Raw genomic sequence first — 20,084 nt, 5'->3', positions numbered from 1 at the left:
AAGTAACCCTTGATATAATTCTGTCCGAAATTTGTGTTGATACTCCTCATTTCTATGAAAAGCAAGTCTAGATGATTCAATCTTTATGTACATGTTGACCACAAATTGTTGTAATAATCGGCCGATATGAACTAACATTGACTTATCACTTGGTTGTATTTGAAGTTTATAACAATAATACTCTCTACAAGAAACAGTGGTTCTTTTGTGGTTATTCGAATTAGTACCTGCATTTTTCAAGTGAGATGTTCAGGATAAAGAATATAAATTTATGTCTAGATAAAATAATTCATTATACATTTAAAATATATATATAATAAATAATACTGAGTTACCTTGTTTTTCAGCTTCAAATAACTGATCAGGACTTGTATATTGATAGGGGTCCAATAAATGTTCTCCAGCACAAGTTGTTGGTTGATGAGGATTCATTCGATCAATATGTACTCGTTCAATAGAAGGATGCCATCCAGGTTCACCATTGGCGAAGATTAATGGATATTGGAGTGAATCATAACAAGCATAATAATGCTTGATAATTTGTGTTTCACCATTTTTTCCATATACTTGGATATGATGCAAGGTAATCTAATCAGAAATTTCAGATTCTGTCCATACAACTCCGACTTGAGATGTTGTAGGTCAATTGAACACTCGTTGATCCAAATCTGGATTTGAGTTAAGAACATTCTTATAATCATCTATATTGGGAAGATTTTGTAAACCACGGAAAAATGCAAAGTATGGATTCAATTTCAAGATCTCTTCGATCTTCGTAATCAAGCTTTGTCGAAATCTGCTTGAGATAGATAATCATCTATATTGGGAAGATTTTGTAAACCACGGAAAAATGCAAAGTATGGATTCAATTTCAAGATCTCTTCGATCTTCGTAATCAAGCTTTGTCGAAATCTGCTTGAGATAGATAATCGATTGACTGTCTCATGATCAGTGACAAAAAAGTATAATTGTAAGTTTTTTGCTTTCTGGCCTTCTGGTGGTACCAATGGATTGATATAATGGTACATTTGCCCTTGAACTCTAAATGTATAAATTCCATGATAATCTTTACTTAATGATTGATCACAGTGCATGCTAAGTTTTCAATTATTAACAAATGAAACTACAAAGTTACAAGCGATTGTAATGGCAAAGAAAATATAAACAATACTTCACACAAAGATTTGAGTAAATAAATTTCCTTTTACTTGAAATTAGATATGCAAGAAATTATACAAGAAGATGCACTGGATATTATAAAATGACATGTAAATAACCAAACAGATAATTGCTAGTTCAGGAGAGAAAAAAGTAAGTGTACCTTGGAAACAACTGCGGACATGAGATACTGATTCATCATTGAAAGGCATGTGATTGTTGTTTCAAATTTTGCATTAGTTCTAATGTCTTTTTGTAGTTCAGGTGTGATCAAAGGAAAAGTAAAAATATTATCAACTGAGGATTTTTGCTTTGTTTTCTTCGCTATAGCATAACGTTCACGACGACGACGATTTCGTTCCCTTTGAGCGTCCTCAGGTGTCGCGTACTTTCTTCGTTGTTGACCATCGAATGAGACTTCACATCATTATTCTTAGATGAAGAACTATTGATTGAACTGGAAGTCTTAGGCGATGGAGCAGCCTTTTTAGTCGATAATGTATTACAATCACTTGTATTGTCCTTTGGCACTGTACATAATTTTACATTAGTAATTATATAAGTATATATTATATAATCAAAAGATAATTTTACAATGATAAAACAAAGCTAAGTTTTGAATTGGAATAGGAGAATTACCTATTGGAATGCTGTTAACATTAGCAATGCTTTTTCCATGGATATTAACAGGAGTCAACGCTTCATCGCTTTGAATAGTTGGAGAACCAAGAGAACCATATTTATTCATAAGAGGTGAAGAGGACAATGGATTCTCAATTGTATCATCTGTGCTCATATTCGTAAAAGAAGTGCCATCATTATGTTTATCGACACGCATACGCTTCATAGAGGAAGCACTCGTCTCGACTGTACTCATATTCGTAAAAGAGGTGCCATCATTATGTTTATCGATACACATACGCTTCATAGAGGAAGTACTCGTCTCGGCTAAATTATCCATCATTCGCAATGCTTTAACAGCAATAGTGCAAGTTGTATTAAATGGACCATTCGCCTTTTGTTTCTTAGTTGCAGCATATCGTTCACAACGACGACGATTTTTTTCACTGTAAAGTTCCTCAAGCGTAGCATATTTTCTCCTTCGACCCATTTTCAGTGATACTTATATACTATAGTTCAAGTAACGAGGACAAAAGAAAAATAATTTTCATGCCAATAAAACAGGGGAGAAAAATCAACAGATTTTATGCAAGTAAAATACAGCACAATGTAGTTGAATGAATAAGAAGCAAACAAGATTAACTTTCATGCAAAACCAAAAAGAAAAGAATTGTATACAGGTAAAGAGAACGCAGACAGATGGAAAGAAACTTACATGATATTAGAAGATGCAGAGCAAGGAAAAACGTTTACAGGACTCCAAACAAATACCTGCAATTAAACATGCACTAATTTCAGCTATGCATAGTATAGGATAATATATCATACACGAATTAACAATTGTCAATCAAACAAATACGTGATATGCATAAAAAGTAAGCAACGAACTACAAAGTATGAAGATAAATACATTACCAAATCAATAAAAAAAAAAACAATGATAATGGGTCTCATATTAAGCAACTACCTAGCTGCCTCCAAAACGCAAGACCTCTGGAACAACTAAATCACAGGTGAAATAAAACTTGAGCTGACACTCGTCGGAAAGAAGAAAAACTAATAAACTTCAATTCTTAACATGCAGATAAATACCAGTGAATTGTAAGCAAGAAAGAATAACAATCGCGACTAACCAAAGGATTGAACAAAGCCAAAATCGGAGAAGCATCAAAGCTTACCCGTTGTTGGGAACAAAGAACCAGAGGAACTTGCAAGTCAAAGCCTAGCCGTTGTTGTTCGGAACAATGAATGAGAGGGACTTGTAATTACAAAGGCAAAAGCAACCCATTATCTCTTGCAATGTAAAACAAGCAAAGGACACCTGGCCAAATGTTTTCCCGAGGGTAAAATTAATGTCCACTAACCGCTTAAAAAAAAAGCCACCGCTTCCCAGGGTAAAATTAATGTTGACTAACCCCTTCAAAAAAAGCCACTGCTTCAAATCATGTATCAGGGAATTCAAAAAAGCCAAGTTTCCAAATCACCCCTCTAATAAACAAAATTAACAAAGAAACCGAACAAAGTCTTTACCCTTCACAAATCTCATATTTACAATTAAACCTGCCCAAAAAGTACTGTTCACAACAGGCATTGGCGCTTTACATATAGTTATGATATGATATGATATGATATGATATGATATATAATTAAGCACTAGCAACTACTTAAAATGGGCCCGTTGGCTCCCTTCAATTATAAGGGCAAATTTGTTCTCAAATTTTAAGAATAAAATTTGGGGTCAGACAATTTAAGTCAGTTAAAAAGACAAACAGAAATTGCAGTTCAAGGGTTATTTTATCTATTTCATGGTCAAAGGCGTGAACTGAAACCAATCTCTAATTACAGGTGTCATATGTACTTAAGCCTATATAATATAATTAATATACAAAACTGAATATCTATCCAATTCAATACTTTTGGCTGCTTAAGCCTGTAAGTTAAATGTATTTATTTCATTTATGCATGGGAATTATGACAAGCATACCAAGGATAGCATTCATTTATTTACAAAACTCATAATACTTTAAGATTGTTCAACAAAATTTTTTTTGTGGACATACCAAAAAGAAAATGTCACCATGAAAAGATATGGAAAGAGTAGATGATTACATTAAGCGTCAACACTTTTAGGTAGATTTGGTCTTGTAAATTTGGCATATTAAGTTGTTGCACTGTTCATATTATTGTTTGTATCTTCTAGAAATATACAAACATTTACAATATGTCGGTTCACGAGTTGTCATATAACAAGAAATTTTACCAAACATCGGGAAAAAAAATCTAGTATGATACACGAGAGGAAGCCTTTCTTAGTTGCTAAACGCAGTTGGGGAAACATGGGCTGTCAAACCCGAAATGAATTTTTATTAATTTTAATATAGTCATTTTTACTTGCATTAACGATCATTGTTTGTTGAATATTAAAAGATGGGGTTAATTCTACTTTGTCCCCCCAAACTTTGGATGATTACCCACTTTTGTCCCTAAACTTCAAAATGGGACACTTAAGTCCCTAAACTTATAAATACCTCCCAATTAAGAAAAATTGTGAACAGAATCCTGAATGCCGTGGTGGTTGAAGTATCACATTTTATAAGATTTTAGGGATTTAAGTGTCCCATTTTATAAGTTTAGGGACTTAAGTGTCCAAATTTATAAGTTTTAGGGACTTAAGTGTCATATTTTGAAGTTTAGGCACTAAAGTGGGTAATCATTCAAAGTTTGGGGGGACAAAGTGAAATTAACCCTAAAAGATGTGCCTACTAGTAAAGGTAAGTTTGTTAACAAGTGCCTATTCATGAAGGGTACGTATTTTAAACTGTAAACACACATTAATTCATTAAACAATGTATCTGAATACCATTAAAGTATCAAAAATGAGTTAAACGCTTTTCACTCTTCTTCACTTCTAGTCAAAATGAAATTCTCTAAAGAAAAAGTTAAATTCTACATTTGTATTCTGTAGCTTATAATTTTTTGAATACTAGGAACAAACGTTAGATGTCTCAAACAAGTCAAGTGGACTTCAGGATAAAAGGTTGTTAGATAAGAAAATATTAGGTGGCAAATGTACAAAATTAAGTTAGATGATTTGTAATTTTTCATAGAGAAAATATTAGGAAGCTTACATCAACAAAAAAAAATTAAGTAAAATACTAATAACCCCCATAGTTCTATGTAAAATGAACACTAACGAAAAGTAAGACAGTGGGGACGAAAGGAAAAAACGAATATAAACTCTGGTCACTAGGCTACTAAAAGTTTGAATTAATCATTAGGAAAGATCGTCAATTTCTTACCTAACTTTTTCACTAATACCAATTTCATCCTTGAATGCTTTTTAACCTAGCATTAATCCCTAAACTAAAATCTTCCTGCCAATTAAGGACCTCTAGGTTGGCACCACACCAAACTTTTTTTTTTCAGCCAAACAATAACCACTCAGTGGCATTTTAGAAAATTCAGCTTACACTTGTGTTGGACCAACGTCATCATCGCCCGCCATTGATCACTGAAGTCTGGAGACTAGCAAAGCTAATTGATTCCTCGACTAGTACTCTTTTTACTTTCAGCGAAGGAAATAGAATCCGGTATTGCTTCCAAATCTATTAGCTTCGCAACAACACTGGAGGCTATGCCTGAGTTCTTGATTTTTGCTTCCAAACCCATTGTTTTCATGTTTTTGTGTCCATTAAGCACCTCTAGCATTTCCAGGAGATCTGTTGAAGATAGTACTAGACTCTTTCTCAAAAGTACTCCCTGTAAATTGTTCAATGCGATTAGATTTCATATATTCTTTGATATCGAAAATTCTAATAATTAGGAAACAAAAGGAAAAGATGAGTATTGGGATAAACTAATTGTTCCCAGATGCTGGAGCTAGGACTTTTTTCTCAGGGGGGGCAAAATTTTTTTAAAAAAATTATCTTAATATGTTATGTTCAAAATAATTTTCATCTATGTAAATATATAACACCTATAAGTATCAAATATTAGTTTTAATTATAAATGTATGTCTATTTAATAAATATGTAGCATAGTCATAACAAAATTTAAGACAAAAAATAACCTTTGATTAAATATTTTATAACATCACAAACCACCCAAGTTGCACGTTATGAGAAGATACTCCAACATATCACCTATGCAAAATATATATATATATATAACTATGCAATATAAATATACCTATTTTCAATTAAAAATGTTGTATAAAAATGTTTTCAATATATGACTATTTTCAATGTGTGTGTGTGTGTGTGTGTATATATATATATATATATATATATAAGTTATGTTAACAAATCTTGAACTTTCAACCTTTTTTCTTAAAAGTAACTTTCACAGAACTAAAATCATCTATGATTGAATTAGTGCTAAATTTTTTAACAACTTCCTTTTCTATGTACACAGGTATGCAATAGTTTAAAAAATTATCTTCCATCTTGTTTCAGAGTTTTGTCTCCATTATTTTCATAATTGAAAATATCCGTTCTGTAGTTACAACTGATACAAGAAAAGGGAGAGCAAGTTTAATCAATTGGACTAAGTTGTACATTTGTATATGAGCCAATAAAGTAATTATTTTTATTTTAGCATGAATTGGGTCTTTTATTATAATATATCAAATTGGGTCAATTTCCTATGGATCATCATATTATATGTTTAATTTTTTGAAATTGAAATAATTGGCACAACAAAAATAAATAATCTTTTTTGAAAAAAAAATTAATTCAAAAGTGACTAATTCATATATATATATATATATATACTATCATACTATAAATTAAAATTTTCAAAACTTAGGGGTAATGGCCCCTCAGCTCCCTTTGGCTCCATCATTGCTGCCCTCGCTCTTGCTCCTGATGTCGAATATTGCTTGTACGAAATCATGCACGAAGCTATCAATTGCATGCGCCATTAGCAGAGAAATTGACAGCGGAAGATATTGATAGTGTACTCAGATTATGAAATATTGAGCCAATTTATGGCTTTGCCTCCGGGGATCCTCTGCGGTTTAGAAGAGCACTTGGGACATAGGGACTTGTTTTATGTTGATGACAAAGACGTGGATTTTAAAGATGTAATTGAAGCTCATTTACCAAAGCACCCTTGGATTGATCCGTAGTTTGTCAATGGCTCGCCATTGAAGGCGTACAACCTGCTATTCTAGAAAATACTTCAGTAGATGCTTGTGAGTGCTGTAGATGGGCAAAGACTACTTTTCTTTGAAACTTCGTAAAATGCCCCGAGAGATTGTTCGTCTTACTAAAGAAAAAGATGTTTGAGGTGGCACCGCCATAAACGTCCTTAATTGGCAGGAAAATTTTAGTTCAAAGACTAATTCCAGGTAAAAAAAAAAAACATTCACGGATGAAATTGACATTAGCAAAAAAGTTTAGGGACGAAATTCAGCCACGCATTTTCTGATGAAGAAATAAGCTATGACAGATTGACTCCCCGCCGTTTTTCCCTTGGTCTTCATTTTTTTTTTTTTTTCCTTTTCTCCTTTTCTGTTCTTTCTTCTATTTTTCTTTCGGTTTTAATGGTTGAAAAGGTTATTTTGGACGGTAAAGCCGAGCTGACCTAATACGTTCTCTCCTTGAGCGAAGTGACTTTGTGATGTATTTTTCCTGATACACACACTAGACGGGGCTTTTTTTCCCCGGAATACCTTCGATGATTAAGTTAGTTTTCTGGGAAATGAATAATATGAATAAAAATAGTAGAGTTCTTACTGTATTTCTCCCTCCTCCTTCTGAATGAGGAGGAGTGGTATTTATAGGGGACAAATTGGAGGAAGGGATAATGGGCTCCAACTCACTAGGACCTGGCAAGGACTGAACGTGTCCAATTTGATTTGACAGAACGGAGCAGTAGACAGGTCCCATCAAATGTCTTGTCCGCCATGCAAGTGTCAGACTCTCCAATTAGACCTTGGATGTCGTGTCAAATGCAAGTGTCAGATTCTCCAATTAGACCTTGGATGTCGTGTCAAACACAGCACCAATCCGAGGTACAAGTAGATGTGGGAGTCACCTCGATTATCCTTATGCGATGTCTAGTTTTTTTTTTCAACAGTCGACATTAGACTTTTGCTGAATAATAAACCTAATCCCAGAACCTATGCGATGCGATGTCTAGTTGAGGTGATCAAAACTGGTAGCGACCCGTCCCAAATAATGAAGGGTTGAGCTCGGTATGGCCGAGCCGGGATGGCCATCCTCAATGGGTGGATGATAAATTTCTTCAGATGAATTAAAGGAGACTCAAGGTGGAAGATAATGATGATTCCTGATCACAGCCATGGATGATTTTTTTTTGGAACCGAAATTGAAGGAAATGCAAAAGGAAGTTGAAATTTCTAGCTCGGATGAGGGTTGAAAATGATGCTGGTGATGGTTCTTGTAGGAATTTTTTGACTAGTGAATCATGAAACAAGAGGAGGTCCTCTGATTCTTTTGTTCTTGAAAAATCCTTCTAATAATCATCAGTGAATCACGAACCAGGAGAAAGAGGCAGAAGGCGGTGGTGTTTGTGGGGTTTTTTTTATTGGGTTAATTACATTCACCTCATTTGAAGTTTGACCAAAATACGGATTAGCTCCTAAAGCTAAAGTTTGGTTTTTGGGAAAATTTTGTGTCAATCAATTTATGACATTTATATCCTTGAAAACCTACAATAGTAAGTCACATGTGCTTATTCCGATTGCTTTACTGGCTAAATTGAGTGAAAATGTCATTTTAAGGAGTTGAGTAACCTTTTTTACCAAAAAAAAATTTTTTGGTGATCAGACAGTTTAATAGTTTAATGACCATTTTCGCCATTTAATTCAAAAGAATAATTTTAAACAAAACCTTTTTCTATCTGACTTGGGCCTTTAAGAGAAAGTTTGGGCTTGACTTATAAGATGGGTCACATTGATATATGGGTTCTTAAAAATCGATTAAGCATTTCAAAATGAGCTTTTGCAACAAATTTGGAGCTAACATTTACCTTGGGCTTTGACAAAATTAATTTATAAATTATTTGGTATGAGATGTGTGAAGCTGGGCTCAGTTATGGGAAACAAGTGTGGTCCCGTAATTAAGGTCTAATAGAAAACCATTGATGAGGAAAGACAGATTGGGCTTAAAAGTTCAAAGTGACTCCTTTAGGATAAGGCCCAAAATAAATTAGTTAATAATTGAATAATATTTGGGCCTATATAAACTCTCTGGGTTTATTCTTAGCCTTAGAGCATTATTCACTTCGCAACATACTTAACCTTACTAGCCCAAGATGTCAATTAATGGCCGCAACTAAAGAAACAAAAAAAAAAAAAAAATACATTGTCATGGAATTGAACAGTGTCCTGTGGGCTGTAGCTGCTCTGGCTTCTTCTTGCGACTTTCTACTTCAATGCTTGGTTCACGTCAGCCAAAGCAAAGGGAGAAGAGGGAACATGAAGATTTGGTCATTTTCTACATCATTCAAATACTAGGACTTTTAATCATGAGACAGTTTTTGATCATTAAGAAAATGTTAATTAATGAAAATTTTGCTAAAAGACAAGAACATATTACGGCCAAAACTCAACATCTGACATATATTCCTTTATGATTCTCAGAACTTAGAACTTTTCTTCCAATTTTTAGCTCTTTTTCCATCATTTTCCTTTCATCGCTTTTACTCCTATCCAATCACAAAACATGCCTTAAATATCATTTTTAAAGGTGAAAAATGACACAGAAAACTAATGTTAAGTGAATATAAAGATACAACAATTAAGATACATCAAGAAAATCTAATATGCGCAGTACACACCAATAAAATAGACCATAAAAACTTTAAGGAGAGATACTATTCAATTTTGTTTCTATATATATAGGGTTAATTACATTTACCTCCCCTGAGGTTTGACCAAATAACAGATTCCTCCCTCACACTAACTTCTGTCACTTATAAGTAACGGAAATAGCCAAAAGTCTGAATAACCCTTATTAATTTTCATCAAACTTTTAAGACATAAAAATAGAAATATGTACTTACAATTTTACCCTTTAGGCGGGAAACAAGACAGATAGCGACTTTATCACTTCAACCCTTACAATCCCAACATCAGATTATCATACTACACTCTCACTTTTCTTGAACTCTCTTTCCATGAAACCCTATGTTTCTATCGTTGCTTAATCCTTAAATCACTAAGATAAAACCCAAAAACTACAGTGCGTTGTCTACATATCAACATATTGTGGCTGGAGAAATTTTTCACAACAAAGGTTGTAGGTTCGGAAAGCTATTGGAGGCCTAAGCATGGTACTATCTTTAACTGATCATTTCTTGCATGGGTATTATATACTATTTGAACCAAAAAAATGAGTTCTGCATGCACGGATCTAATATTTATATACATTAGATCCTTCTTAGTTTGATTTCTAGGACACAAATATGCTTCAAATTTAGGGGTTTTTGATTGTGATGCATCAATACAACATTGCCAGCATTTTTGGTTGCTACTGCATGTATAATAGTTATATGGGTGGTGAACGTAGTCATAAATAACAAGAAATCCAGATTTAATAATGTAAATCTGGAGTTTTTGTGAAATTTTTTAATATATCACTTTTTTCTACATTGGCAACATACATATGTAATTTTTAGTTGTTTGAACCACAATAAGGTTGTATTAGTCGTTTATCAAAATAGTTTTACAATTTAGAGTTTAATAGGAAATCTTTATTTATTTCCTGTTATGTCAGATTCCACGTTGATTCGTATCTTCAAACTTAGTTGCATGCAAATCAGTTTTTTCTCATCATATTAATGCTATTTGTTAATGAAGCGCATGATAAACTTTGTGGTTTTCGTGGTTTTAGGCTGGACTTGCAAGTGTCTACGACATTACTCTTCATTGTGAAAGCATGAAGTTTGAACTAAGGAATATTGATCCCGATCGCTATTCTTACATTGACTTGTTATCTGATGTTTGTGAGAATGTTTTGAATCGTATTTCTTGTCGACAAAATATCATGATTGCTTTATGTTGTGATATCCCTGGTACTGTGGAAACAATAAACATTGAAACTGATTCGGATGTGCTGGAAATGTTTGGTTTACATAGGAGGAATGGACGTATCAATGTTTATGTTGCAGGTTTGTGATGATGTTCAAGAGAACTTGAATGAAAATGCTGGTAATGGGAACAATATTGATGGAAATGGAAATATTATGGGGCTGAATTTTAATAATATTAGTGCCAATGTTAATAATGATAATGAAAACAACACGGGAATAGATGGTAACAATGTTGATATTGCTATGAACTTTGAAGTGGTGGGTGTTAACTTCCATGGGGCAGAGAGTAGCAATACCAAAAGGGCTAGTAAGAAGAATTCAAAAGGTTGGGCAGAAGGAAATGCTAGACAAAATACTATAACTAGCAAAAGGTTGGGTAAAAGAAAGGAATTCGAAAATGTTTTGAATGGTGTTGATGCAGGGATCCAGGATGAAGTGGAAACTGATGATGAGCTATATGTTTATAGTGACAATGATGAGATGAGTGTTGACTTAGATGATGAACTATTTAGTACATTTGTACAAGAGGGATTGGAAAATGAGTTAGATTCTGGTGGAGACTTGTCTGATTATGAGTCCAATGATGAAGTTGAAACTGAAAATGAGTCCGACAGTGACTTGGAGGATGATTTAATGGGTGCATGCCTAAATATTGCTGAGTTTTCCATGCCTGAGGGAGAGAAATTTAGGCTCTTAAAGGGAATGATATTTGCAAATGTTGATACTTTTAGAAGGGTGCTATATGAATATAAAATTCAGTGGGGTTTTCCTCTAATTTTTGATAAAAATGAAAAGTCTAGAGTTACGGCGCATTGTGGCAATCAAGGTTGTGATTGGAGAGTACATGCTTCTCCAGCACCTGATAAGATGACATATATGGTAAAAACATGCACACCTGATCATACTTGTGTCATGAGTGAAAAAATTGTTGCTTCTGCCAAGTGGATTGCAAGAAAAATAATTGACCTATTGAGGGCAGATTCCACTGTTAAACCTGAGCTATTAAGGCATGAATTGGCTAAGTATGGTGTTTTTCCTACTGATATGCAGCTTTATAGAGCAAAGCAAAAGGCACAGGACATTATTGATGGTAGCCATGGTGATAGCTATAGCTTGCTGCCAAAGTATTGTGTCATGATTATGAATACAAATCCTGGTAGTATAGCTAAGATTCAATTTGAAATGACTTTGGGATCGGCTGTTCCTTCAGTTAAAAGAATGTTTGTGGGGTTAGATGCACTAAAGAAAGGATTTTTTGGTGGCTGCCTTCCTTTCATAGGATTTGATGGATGTCACTTGAAAGGGCCGTATGGAGGGGTTTTACTTTCTGCAATTGGTCTAGATGGAAATAATGGATTGTATCCTATTGCTTATGCCATTGTTGAGAGTGAGAATAAAGAAAGCTGGATGTTTTTCTTTGAATGGTTAGCTGCAATGCTTGATGACTTTCCAAGGGATAGGCCTTGGACTTTCATGACTGATAGGCAAAAGGTAAGATCTTAACAACTCATTCAATTAATCAATCACTGATTTTGGGATTTTAACACATGTATTTTTTGACGTTTGTAGGGACTGATTGAAGCCATTAACTCTAAGGTACCATGGGCAGTGAACAGAAAGTGTTGCAGGCATATATATAGCAATTTTAGAGGCCGTTTTCCAGGAGTTATGCTTAGGCAATTATTTTGGCAAGCTTCCAGGGCTTACACTGAAGTAAACTTTAAGGAGGCTATGGCCAAAATTAAGGATTTAAAACTTGCAGCCCACGAGTGGCTGGAGAAAATTCCTTATCACCTGTGGTCTAGGCATGCTTTCCCCACAGATTTGAAGAATGATCACATCACAAACAACATTGCTGAATCTTTCAATCATTGGATAGGAGATCTAAGGGGTAAGAATGTGTTAACATTGCTGGACAATATTCGATCTAAGTTGATGAGTAGGCTGCTAAAAAGATTTGAAAAAGGCTGTCTTTATAAGAATAATGTGGTTTCAAATGTGAAAAACAGACTTAATGTACTTGCTAATGAATGTAGAAAGTGCACTATACTGCTTGCAAGTGGTAACGAATTCCAAGTGAAGGATTGTAATGTTTCTTATATTGTGAACATCAATGAGAGAACATGTGATTGCAAGGTATGGAACTTGTCTGGAATACCATGCAAGCATGCAACAGCTGTTCTTATTAACAAGAGAGCAGATTTGGAAAGTTATTGTGATTTTAGCAAGACAAAAGAATTTTACATCAGAGCATACAATGAAGTCATTCATCCAATCCCAGATGTAAAGTTTTGGCCACCTATTGAAGTGAATCCTTCAAAAGTACTACCACCAGTACTTAGAAGAAAAGCTGGCAGGCCAAGAAAGGCCCGGAGAAGGGAGCAAGGAGAAGCACCAGCTGTAGGCCAAGGAAAAAGATCATCCACGCTGAAGTGTAGTTTGTGTCAACAATTTGGACACAATAAAAGAGCTTGTGAAGGTGGTCCAAATTAAAGAGGGATAGAAAAGGCAATTTCAAGAGAAGAAAGGTGGAGTGCACTATTCAAACTCTTACATTCTTACGTACCATGGACTATAATCTTAAGCATTTTCTAACCTTGTTTTCATTCTTACTGAAGTTACTTGGTCAGACCAGTGGAATGGAACCTCGTGTATCTACTGGAACTAGCAGACCAACATCTACTTATTGTCCCACACAAGAATCAGTTACTCTACCTGCTGGAAGTACACAACCTCCCATTGAAGTCTCTCAGGTGACTTCTAATGTCATGTACTCAAATTCTCATATTTGTAGATTTTGCTAACTATAAACATGCATGAAATTGTAGGGAGAAAGCAATACTAGACATGTTGCTTTATCTCAAACACCTGAAGAAATGTTTGGGAGTTCAAGAGCTTCAAATCTACTGGGCAAAAATCTTGCTGCTATGATCATTGGAAGAAGATCAGTTGCTGGCAACAACAATGGAGGGTCAATATCAGGATCTATTCCTACTTCAGCACAACCAGGGCCTACAACAACATTGCCAGCAACTTCTGAAAAAAATTCTCAATCTAAATATGCAATGTTCTAGCCTTCAGGCTTTGTTTACATATGCTTTTTGTTGACATGGTTGCAAATGAAGATAATTAGGATTCTCAGTCTATTGTGCTTGTACTTATTAGACTTTATGGCCATGTTATGGTCTGGTTGTTCTGTTGACGGTTCATAGCACATATGTGGTGCTGATACTGATAAAACTCTGTGACCAGTGTATGGTCTTTTTGTTCTTTTGATGATTCATAGCACAGTGGAACTAAGTTTTGCTTGTTTCTCTGTTTGTTTTCACTAGCTCTTTTCAAGTGCTTGGTATGAGATATTTTAGATTTTATGCAAACTGTTGAGTGCAGCTGAGTGGTCACATATTGCATGATTTTCCAGCCGGATTAGATACAATTTGGGTTACCATTGAAATAGGAGAAATATTTTAGGAGAAAGCCAGAGTGAGTTGAGTGGCAGCAGCCAGGGTTATGCGGAAGAGACTCAGGTTATTTTGCTGAAATGGAGTACGGTCTTGTGGGGCTTGTTATTAGCTTATGATAACATAAAGAAGAAAATAAAACATAAACGTCACTTTATAAAGGCAAGTGGTACTTGCTGTCTGTGTATATACCACAGTCTCATTTGGATTCCGTCCTCCTTCTCAGCCTAAATTCTCAGCTTAGATTTTTATTCCAACCCCCTCAATTTTCTGATCTACAGCATCCAAACCAAGCCCCTCAAGATAACCCGACTCATGTCTTCAAGCCCCTCAAGCCCTTCAAGTCCCTAAAGCCCCTCAAGTTTCTGATCAGATATTGCTAGTGTTAACCCGACCCACGTCTTCAATGCCGCCGGCGTCACGGGTTGTCCCAACGTCGACGGGTGCGAGTCGCACAAAGTTGAGACGTTCCGGACAAGTCTTCAATGCCGCCGGCGTCACGGATGGAACCAACGTCGACTGGTGCGGGTGAATTTTTGAGTATGATGCGGGTCATCCACTCGGGTCGGGTGTTGGATTCAAGGAGAAGGAAAAACCTGCAAGTTTATTGGATCTTTCTATTCCAAGATCAAAGCCATGGTGGGTTCTCTTTCCTTTTATCTTTTCATTCATTTTTGGTTTCCTATCTGAAATTCTAATAATTTATGTTTTAATTTTTTTATTTTTGGAAATTGTGATTAACTGAGCTCAAGTTGTTATTTGGGTGTTTTCTTTTCTTTATATGGGATATTATTAATCTGTTTCATTAGATAGTGGATAGGCTGAATGGTTGTCAAGAACAACATGCAATATGGTTTAATCCGAAAATGAGAAAGAATTGCGAATTTGTTAAGCTGGTGCCAATCTGATTATTGAAGAATTGTGAAGAATTGTGGTTTAATCTGTATCATTTGATTATTGAAGTTTGAGTTTGGAACTGAAAGACGAGACTGGGAAGAATGTATTTCTGTATCCGAAAATGTTTTTTGTCACTTTTTTTGTCACTTTTTCTTTAAGAATTTCCGGGATTGAAATTTACTCTTCTTGTACCTTTGGTGATAGACATTCAAGTCATCTGAGGCTTTTAGTCTTCTATATTTCAGATGTGGTCTACTGTGCTCTCAATATAGTGCTTGATTATGTTGATTATGTTGATTAGTGGCGCTTGCTACTGCTTAGATATACCTTTTCTTGGAGCAATAGGCACTGATTTAGAAAGAATCTAGTCCTGCTGCATATCACTGCAAGACATGAGGAAACTGATTCCAGCTATGTAGTTGTTTTCTTTAGAGGATGTGTGCTTGTTTTGTCCTTGATTTAGTGGGAACAAGAGTATCTAAGTAGCTATCCTACAAGTCATTAATATGTACCGTTCTCCCTAAATTGTATTTTGGTTTTCAGGTTGGGAAGCAAATGCTGCTAAAAAGACTACTAGGGTAAAAAGCCTACTGGGGTAACTATGGCTCCAGTAGGAGTGGTAAAAAGACTATTGGGGTAACTTTGCTTGTTATAGACGTCCTGGTCTCGTTTGCAGTGGTTGCTGGGCTTTCTGAACTTCTGGCATAAAGGAGAGGTGCGAACCACAAGGGTGAGAGTCTTGCCATGGCATGTCTTTCTTGGCCACTACACATATGCTTTGGCAGTGGTAACAGCTGAGACAGGGCTTCTGGAAAAATTGACATTCTTGCAAACCAGAGGAGATGTATTGAGACGTTGCACCGAGTCTATGGTTGTGAACGGTTTAGGACTTGGATTGGCCCTTCTAAGTGGTATTGTAATATTAGCAGCAGTTTTACCAAAGCATGAAGCTCCACACTTTAAGATGATGTACACAAACAACAAATGCTTGTCTTCTCAGTAACAATTATCCAAGTCTTTGTTATGAATAATTATTTTAATTGTTTGCATGAAATGAAGTAGACTATAAACAACTCGAAACAACCAAACGTTATACCACTGAAATAACACTAGAGGTTCCATTTCATCCAAGAACATTTACAACAAATCTTTGTAGCATTTTAAACCAGACACAAAAGACATTTCCATCAGCTAACACATATGAGCCGTGAAAATCTAGAAAGCCAGTGCCACTTTTTTCAACTTCTTAACATGTTTATAAGTTGGGCAAACAAGTATGCAGCCAACAAGACAAGATTTATTGCTACCAATATCTTAATATGCCCAAGCCAGCTCCAAATAGAACAGAGCACCGTATTTGCATCATTTCTTTGGATCATATGACTTGCTGCACCAACGTCTCCATCTACATTTCTCCTCAGCCATGGATTATAGTTTACTTCAGTAAATTCAGATCTTGCACCTTGCATAAATCTTGGGTTATAGTTCACCTCATTCTCTACAACATAATTTGGCAAAACCCACTTCAACCATCCATGCACACTACAATTATAATAAAGCCTTCCGGGGTTCTTTTGTGTTCGAGATACCATAATTGAAGCTATTTGACCACAACCACATCTTATGCTCTCAAAGCTCAAATTTTCAATATTTGAGCTATTGCTTGATGAAGCCATTCCTACAAAATAAAAGTCATATTATAAAAGTAAAAACATTAACAGCAACCAAACTCAATTAGAGTAGGCATTAAAGTAACAAAAAATATAATTCCTGCAAAATGTAATTAACCCTCATAAGATTTACTAAAAGCTAATCAATTAGGCTTATTGCTAACAACTACAAAATTATTACTCGTTGTTTTTACTTTGCAAATTATTTTTAAATTAAACTCTTCAATTTCATCTTATTAACAGACCATAAATCATAATTTTATAATTTTATAAACCCCAAACCTTGAGATATCCTAAATGTGGCCACGGAATAACAAAATACCAACAAAAGCAAATAAATTACACATAAATGAAAATTAATCTAAGAATGATAATGTCATAATTAAAGAACCCTTAAATTCCGTCTTAATTAGAGGCAACTCCATAAATTCCTAAATCCCAAACCCTAAACAATAACTCTTTCAATATTAACTCATGTTAACTCACCATTACATTATGATTCGGAACCAGCACATGCTTACCTGATGTAGCGGCAAGTTGATTTTTACGTAAGTAGCTTGATTCTCTCCAAGTTTTGTTGTTGTTGTTCTCTTGAAGTTTTTGCTCGTTAAACTTGGGGAAAATGGGCTCTCTTTTTGTCCAGATAAAGGTAGGCAATGGGGATGTGTTTTTCTTCTCAAGTCAAACGTGATTGAGATGTAAATTATATATTTTTAATGAAAAGGGTATTTTTGGAACTATAATTAATCTTCATGACAGCTGGATACAATAAATGGCAATTTCGTCATTCCAAGTTTTCTTTTTCCTGATGTCAAGTACAATGGCTAACGTCTCTTAACAGTAGGGGGGTGATTGTTAAATGTCTGGTTACTCAAAGGGGTGAACTGTTATTTGGTCAAATCTTAGGGATCGATTCCTTATTTGGTCAAATTTCAAGGGAGGTAAATGTAATTAACCCATATATATATATATATATATATATATATATATATATATATATATATATATATATATACATATCTACCTATTATATAAGAAAAAAGTGGAGTTACTATAGCAACTCCAATAATTGCCAAGTGAATCCCTCTCATTTTGACATGTGGCCCATTCCTTTTCTTTTCTTCATTTTGCTTTGTTTTTTCTTTTGTTCACTTTATTTCCTTTCTCCTTTTTGATTAAAGATAATTAAACAAATCCTCATGTACACTACAGGTTTGTTATTTAGTTTCTGCTTTGTACTCCATTTTTTCCCCTATCATCCTAATTAATCATTTATTCTATTTTTTCTCTACTACATTAGTTGATGCATTTTCTTTTCTCACCTATTTCTTTTTCATCTGACTTTCTTTCTGCCCAAAATAGGTAGGTGATGCTGTAAATATTTTTCCCCAAATCTAAAGAAACATTTTTTTTAGTTTTTTATATTTTATTTATTCTGAAACTACTTTTTGATCTTTTTATTTTTGGAAAAGGCTGACAACAAGACGGATGGTGATTACATGAAGAATTTTTAGGCTAACAATGAAAGAATTGTAACTACTTTTTCCTTATAAAATAAATAACACCATTATGCAGATTCATTCTAATTCTAATTTTTTATTTATTAAAATTGTTATTTGATAATAGGGTGATAGTACTACAGTAGAGGAGAAAAAAATCTAATAATTGGAAATCCAAGGTAAACAATCATCAGGAAGAAAAAAATGATGCCTATTAAATTAAAAATTAACCAGAATCTCTTAATTTATGGATAGGTAATTATATTTTAATTTATATAAAGTTTATTAATTATGAAAAGTGCTTATAAACTAGATAAGATGGATGACGAATAAAATAATTGTTGGGGCTAGCAATTTAGAATGTGAAGATAATATTTTATATCTCTTCATTCAACATTTTGAATGACTAGCTTGCATCCATAATAGGTAGTTTATTTTCATGGTTTTAATTTTAGCAAATGATAGCTTGGAAATAAAAGAAGTGCAAAATTAGATTTCAGAATCTTTTACTTAAACTGGTTCTATATGACTTTGTACTCTTATCCCTTTCTATTGCCCATAATGATAGATAATATAATTAGAGTTTGAGATGATTGTTAGGCATAGAACTGGACATATCATTACTATTTGACTAAAGAAGTTAATAATATTTTGTCGATTTGACTAACTAAAACAATTGCAGTTTTCAAAGGAATGCATTTGGTGGGAAGTTAGTATTGAGGCTTTTAGCTTAGATTGTCACTCTACAAAATATTATTAGAAAATTCTATTTTGATTAAGAAGACATATTTGCAATCAAACAAATTGTTGGATTTGAATTTGCATATGTAGATTTACAAATATGGCAATTCATGTTTTTATTTAAACTTGCTATATGTATTCTATAACTATTTGGTTAGATAATGTTTTCATCTATTTGTAATGCTATTAGACATGATTTAAATAGATAGATTAACTCACTCTTTCTCTCAAAAAAGAAAGAAAAATATGCAAGTTTGTATTTTTTTTTATTGATGCTGAAGATAGTGACAGGTTTTTGTGGCTTTCTATATTTTTTTCTAATTATTAAAATGTTAGAAACATTATGACTACTCTTTATTTAATTACAACTAAAACTATGCTGCTATTAAACCGATAATACACTCATAATGTATTTGCTTTCTTTTCTTTTTGGTATCATTACGTACATAGAATATTGGTTAAAAATTTTTTTTCCCAAATCACAATAAATTAGGGTTAACTTTATATATGAAATTTCTTTTCACAGCAAATTTTAATTGTTTTTATACTTAATTTTTTTTTCTATATTTCTATTCATTATGTACTAAAACATTTGTTACTATGTATTTAACTAATGTTCTAGAGAGGCCTGGCTGTGCAACCTATATTTCTATTCATTATGTACTAAAACATTTGTTACTATGTATTTAACTAATGTTCTAGAGAGGCCTGGTTGTGCAACCTCTAGTCTAACTATAATATAAAAACAGAGTTCTTCTTACTGTAGTTGCTTGAGCCATTGCCACATGGCAGCTGCAAGGTGAACCTTGTGCCTTGCATTTGCTCTTTTGTGTTGACTTGTGATGCTATTACAAGAAATGAATTGGGCTGCAAAATTTGGCCTATGAAATAACATTATTATGATATGTAATATAATTTGGGAAAAGCCAGTGCACCTGTTTCTTTGGGGTTACTTTTTTTTTCCGGCAACGATAGAT

General features: G+C 34.1%; 2 protein-coding genes and 1 long non-coding RNA gene across 4 annotated transcripts; 1 reads left to right on the top strand and 2 right to left on the bottom strand.

Annotated features, from left to right (window-relative positions):
• Positions 1-1,333: 1,333 nt before the first annotated feature.
• On the bottom strand, positions 1,334-3,217 carry LOC113721105 (uncharacterized). 2 transcript variants are annotated; one of them, XM_072065753.1, is made up of 4 exons: positions 2,958-3,217; positions 2,495-2,550; positions 1,798-2,288; positions 1,334-1,688 (listed from the first exon to the last, which is right to left on the bottom strand). In XM_072065753.1, the coding sequence occupies exons 3-4, from the start codon at positions 2,267-2,269 to the stop codon at positions 1,483-1,485; spliced, it is 678 nt and encodes a 225-aa protein (XP_071921854.1). In that variant the 5' UTR covers positions 2,270-2,288; positions 2,495-2,550; positions 2,958-3,217; the 3' UTR covers positions 1,334-1,482. The 2 variants fall into 2 exon arrangements, with proteins under 2 accessions (XP_071921854.1, XP_027101330.1); XM_027245529.2 differs by having other exon boundaries at positions 1,798-2,550; positions 2,958-3,214.
• An 11,568-nt stretch (positions 3,218-14,785) lies between these two features.
• Positions 14,786-16,200, top strand: LOC140005277 (probable transmembrane ascorbate ferrireductase 4). The gene is made up of 3 exons (XM_072046025.1): positions 14,786-14,828; positions 15,741-15,775; positions 15,874-16,200. The coding sequence occupies exons 1-3, from the start codon at positions 14,786-14,788 to the stop codon at positions 16,198-16,200; spliced, it is 405 nt and encodes a 134-aa protein (XP_071902126.1).
• A 68-nt stretch (positions 16,201-16,268) lies between these two features.
• Positions 16,269-17,531, bottom strand: LOC140006483 (uncharacterized). Its single transcript, XR_011814123.1, has 2 exons — positions 17,389-17,531; positions 16,269-16,875 (listed from the first exon to the last, which is right to left on the bottom strand). It is a non-coding gene; the product is annotated as an uncharacterized lncRNA (long non-coding RNA).
• Positions 17,532-20,084: the final 2,553 nt, after the last annotated feature.

The sequence above is a fragment of the Coffea arabica genome, chromosome 1c, assembly GCF_036785885.1.
Source record: "Coffea arabica cultivar ET-39 chromosome 1c, Coffea Arabica ET-39 HiFi, whole genome shotgun sequence".
Lineage (NCBI taxonomy): Eukaryota > Viridiplantae > Streptophyta > Magnoliopsida > Gentianales > Rubiaceae > Coffea > Coffea arabica.
Note: the sequence above shows the minus strand (reverse complement) of the source record. Positions and strands in the feature narration are given on the sequence as shown.

Excerpts from the sequence above, each read along its gene's own strand:
- LOC113721105 (XM_072065753.1), bottom strand. The coding sequence starts at position 2,269 with ATGGGTCGAAGGAGAAAATATGCTACGCTTGAGGAACTTTACAGTGAA. Across the intron at positions 1,689-1,797 it reads TGTTAACAGCATTCCAATAG|TGCCAAAGGACAATACAAGT; the intron begins GTAATTCTCCTA and ends AATTATGTACAG.
- LOC140005277 (XM_072046025.1), top strand. The coding sequence starts at position 14,786 with ATGCCGCCGGCGTCACGGATGGAACCAACGTCGACTGGTGCGG. Across the intron at positions 14,829-15,740 it reads ACCAACGTCGACTGGTGCGG|GTTGGGAAGCAAATGCTGCT; the intron begins GTGAATTTTTGA and ends TTTGGTTTTCAG. Across the intron at positions 15,776-15,873 it reads CTGCTAAAAAGACTACTAGG|TGGTTGCTGGGCTTTCTGAA; the intron begins GTAAAAAGCCTA and ends TCTCGTTTGCAG.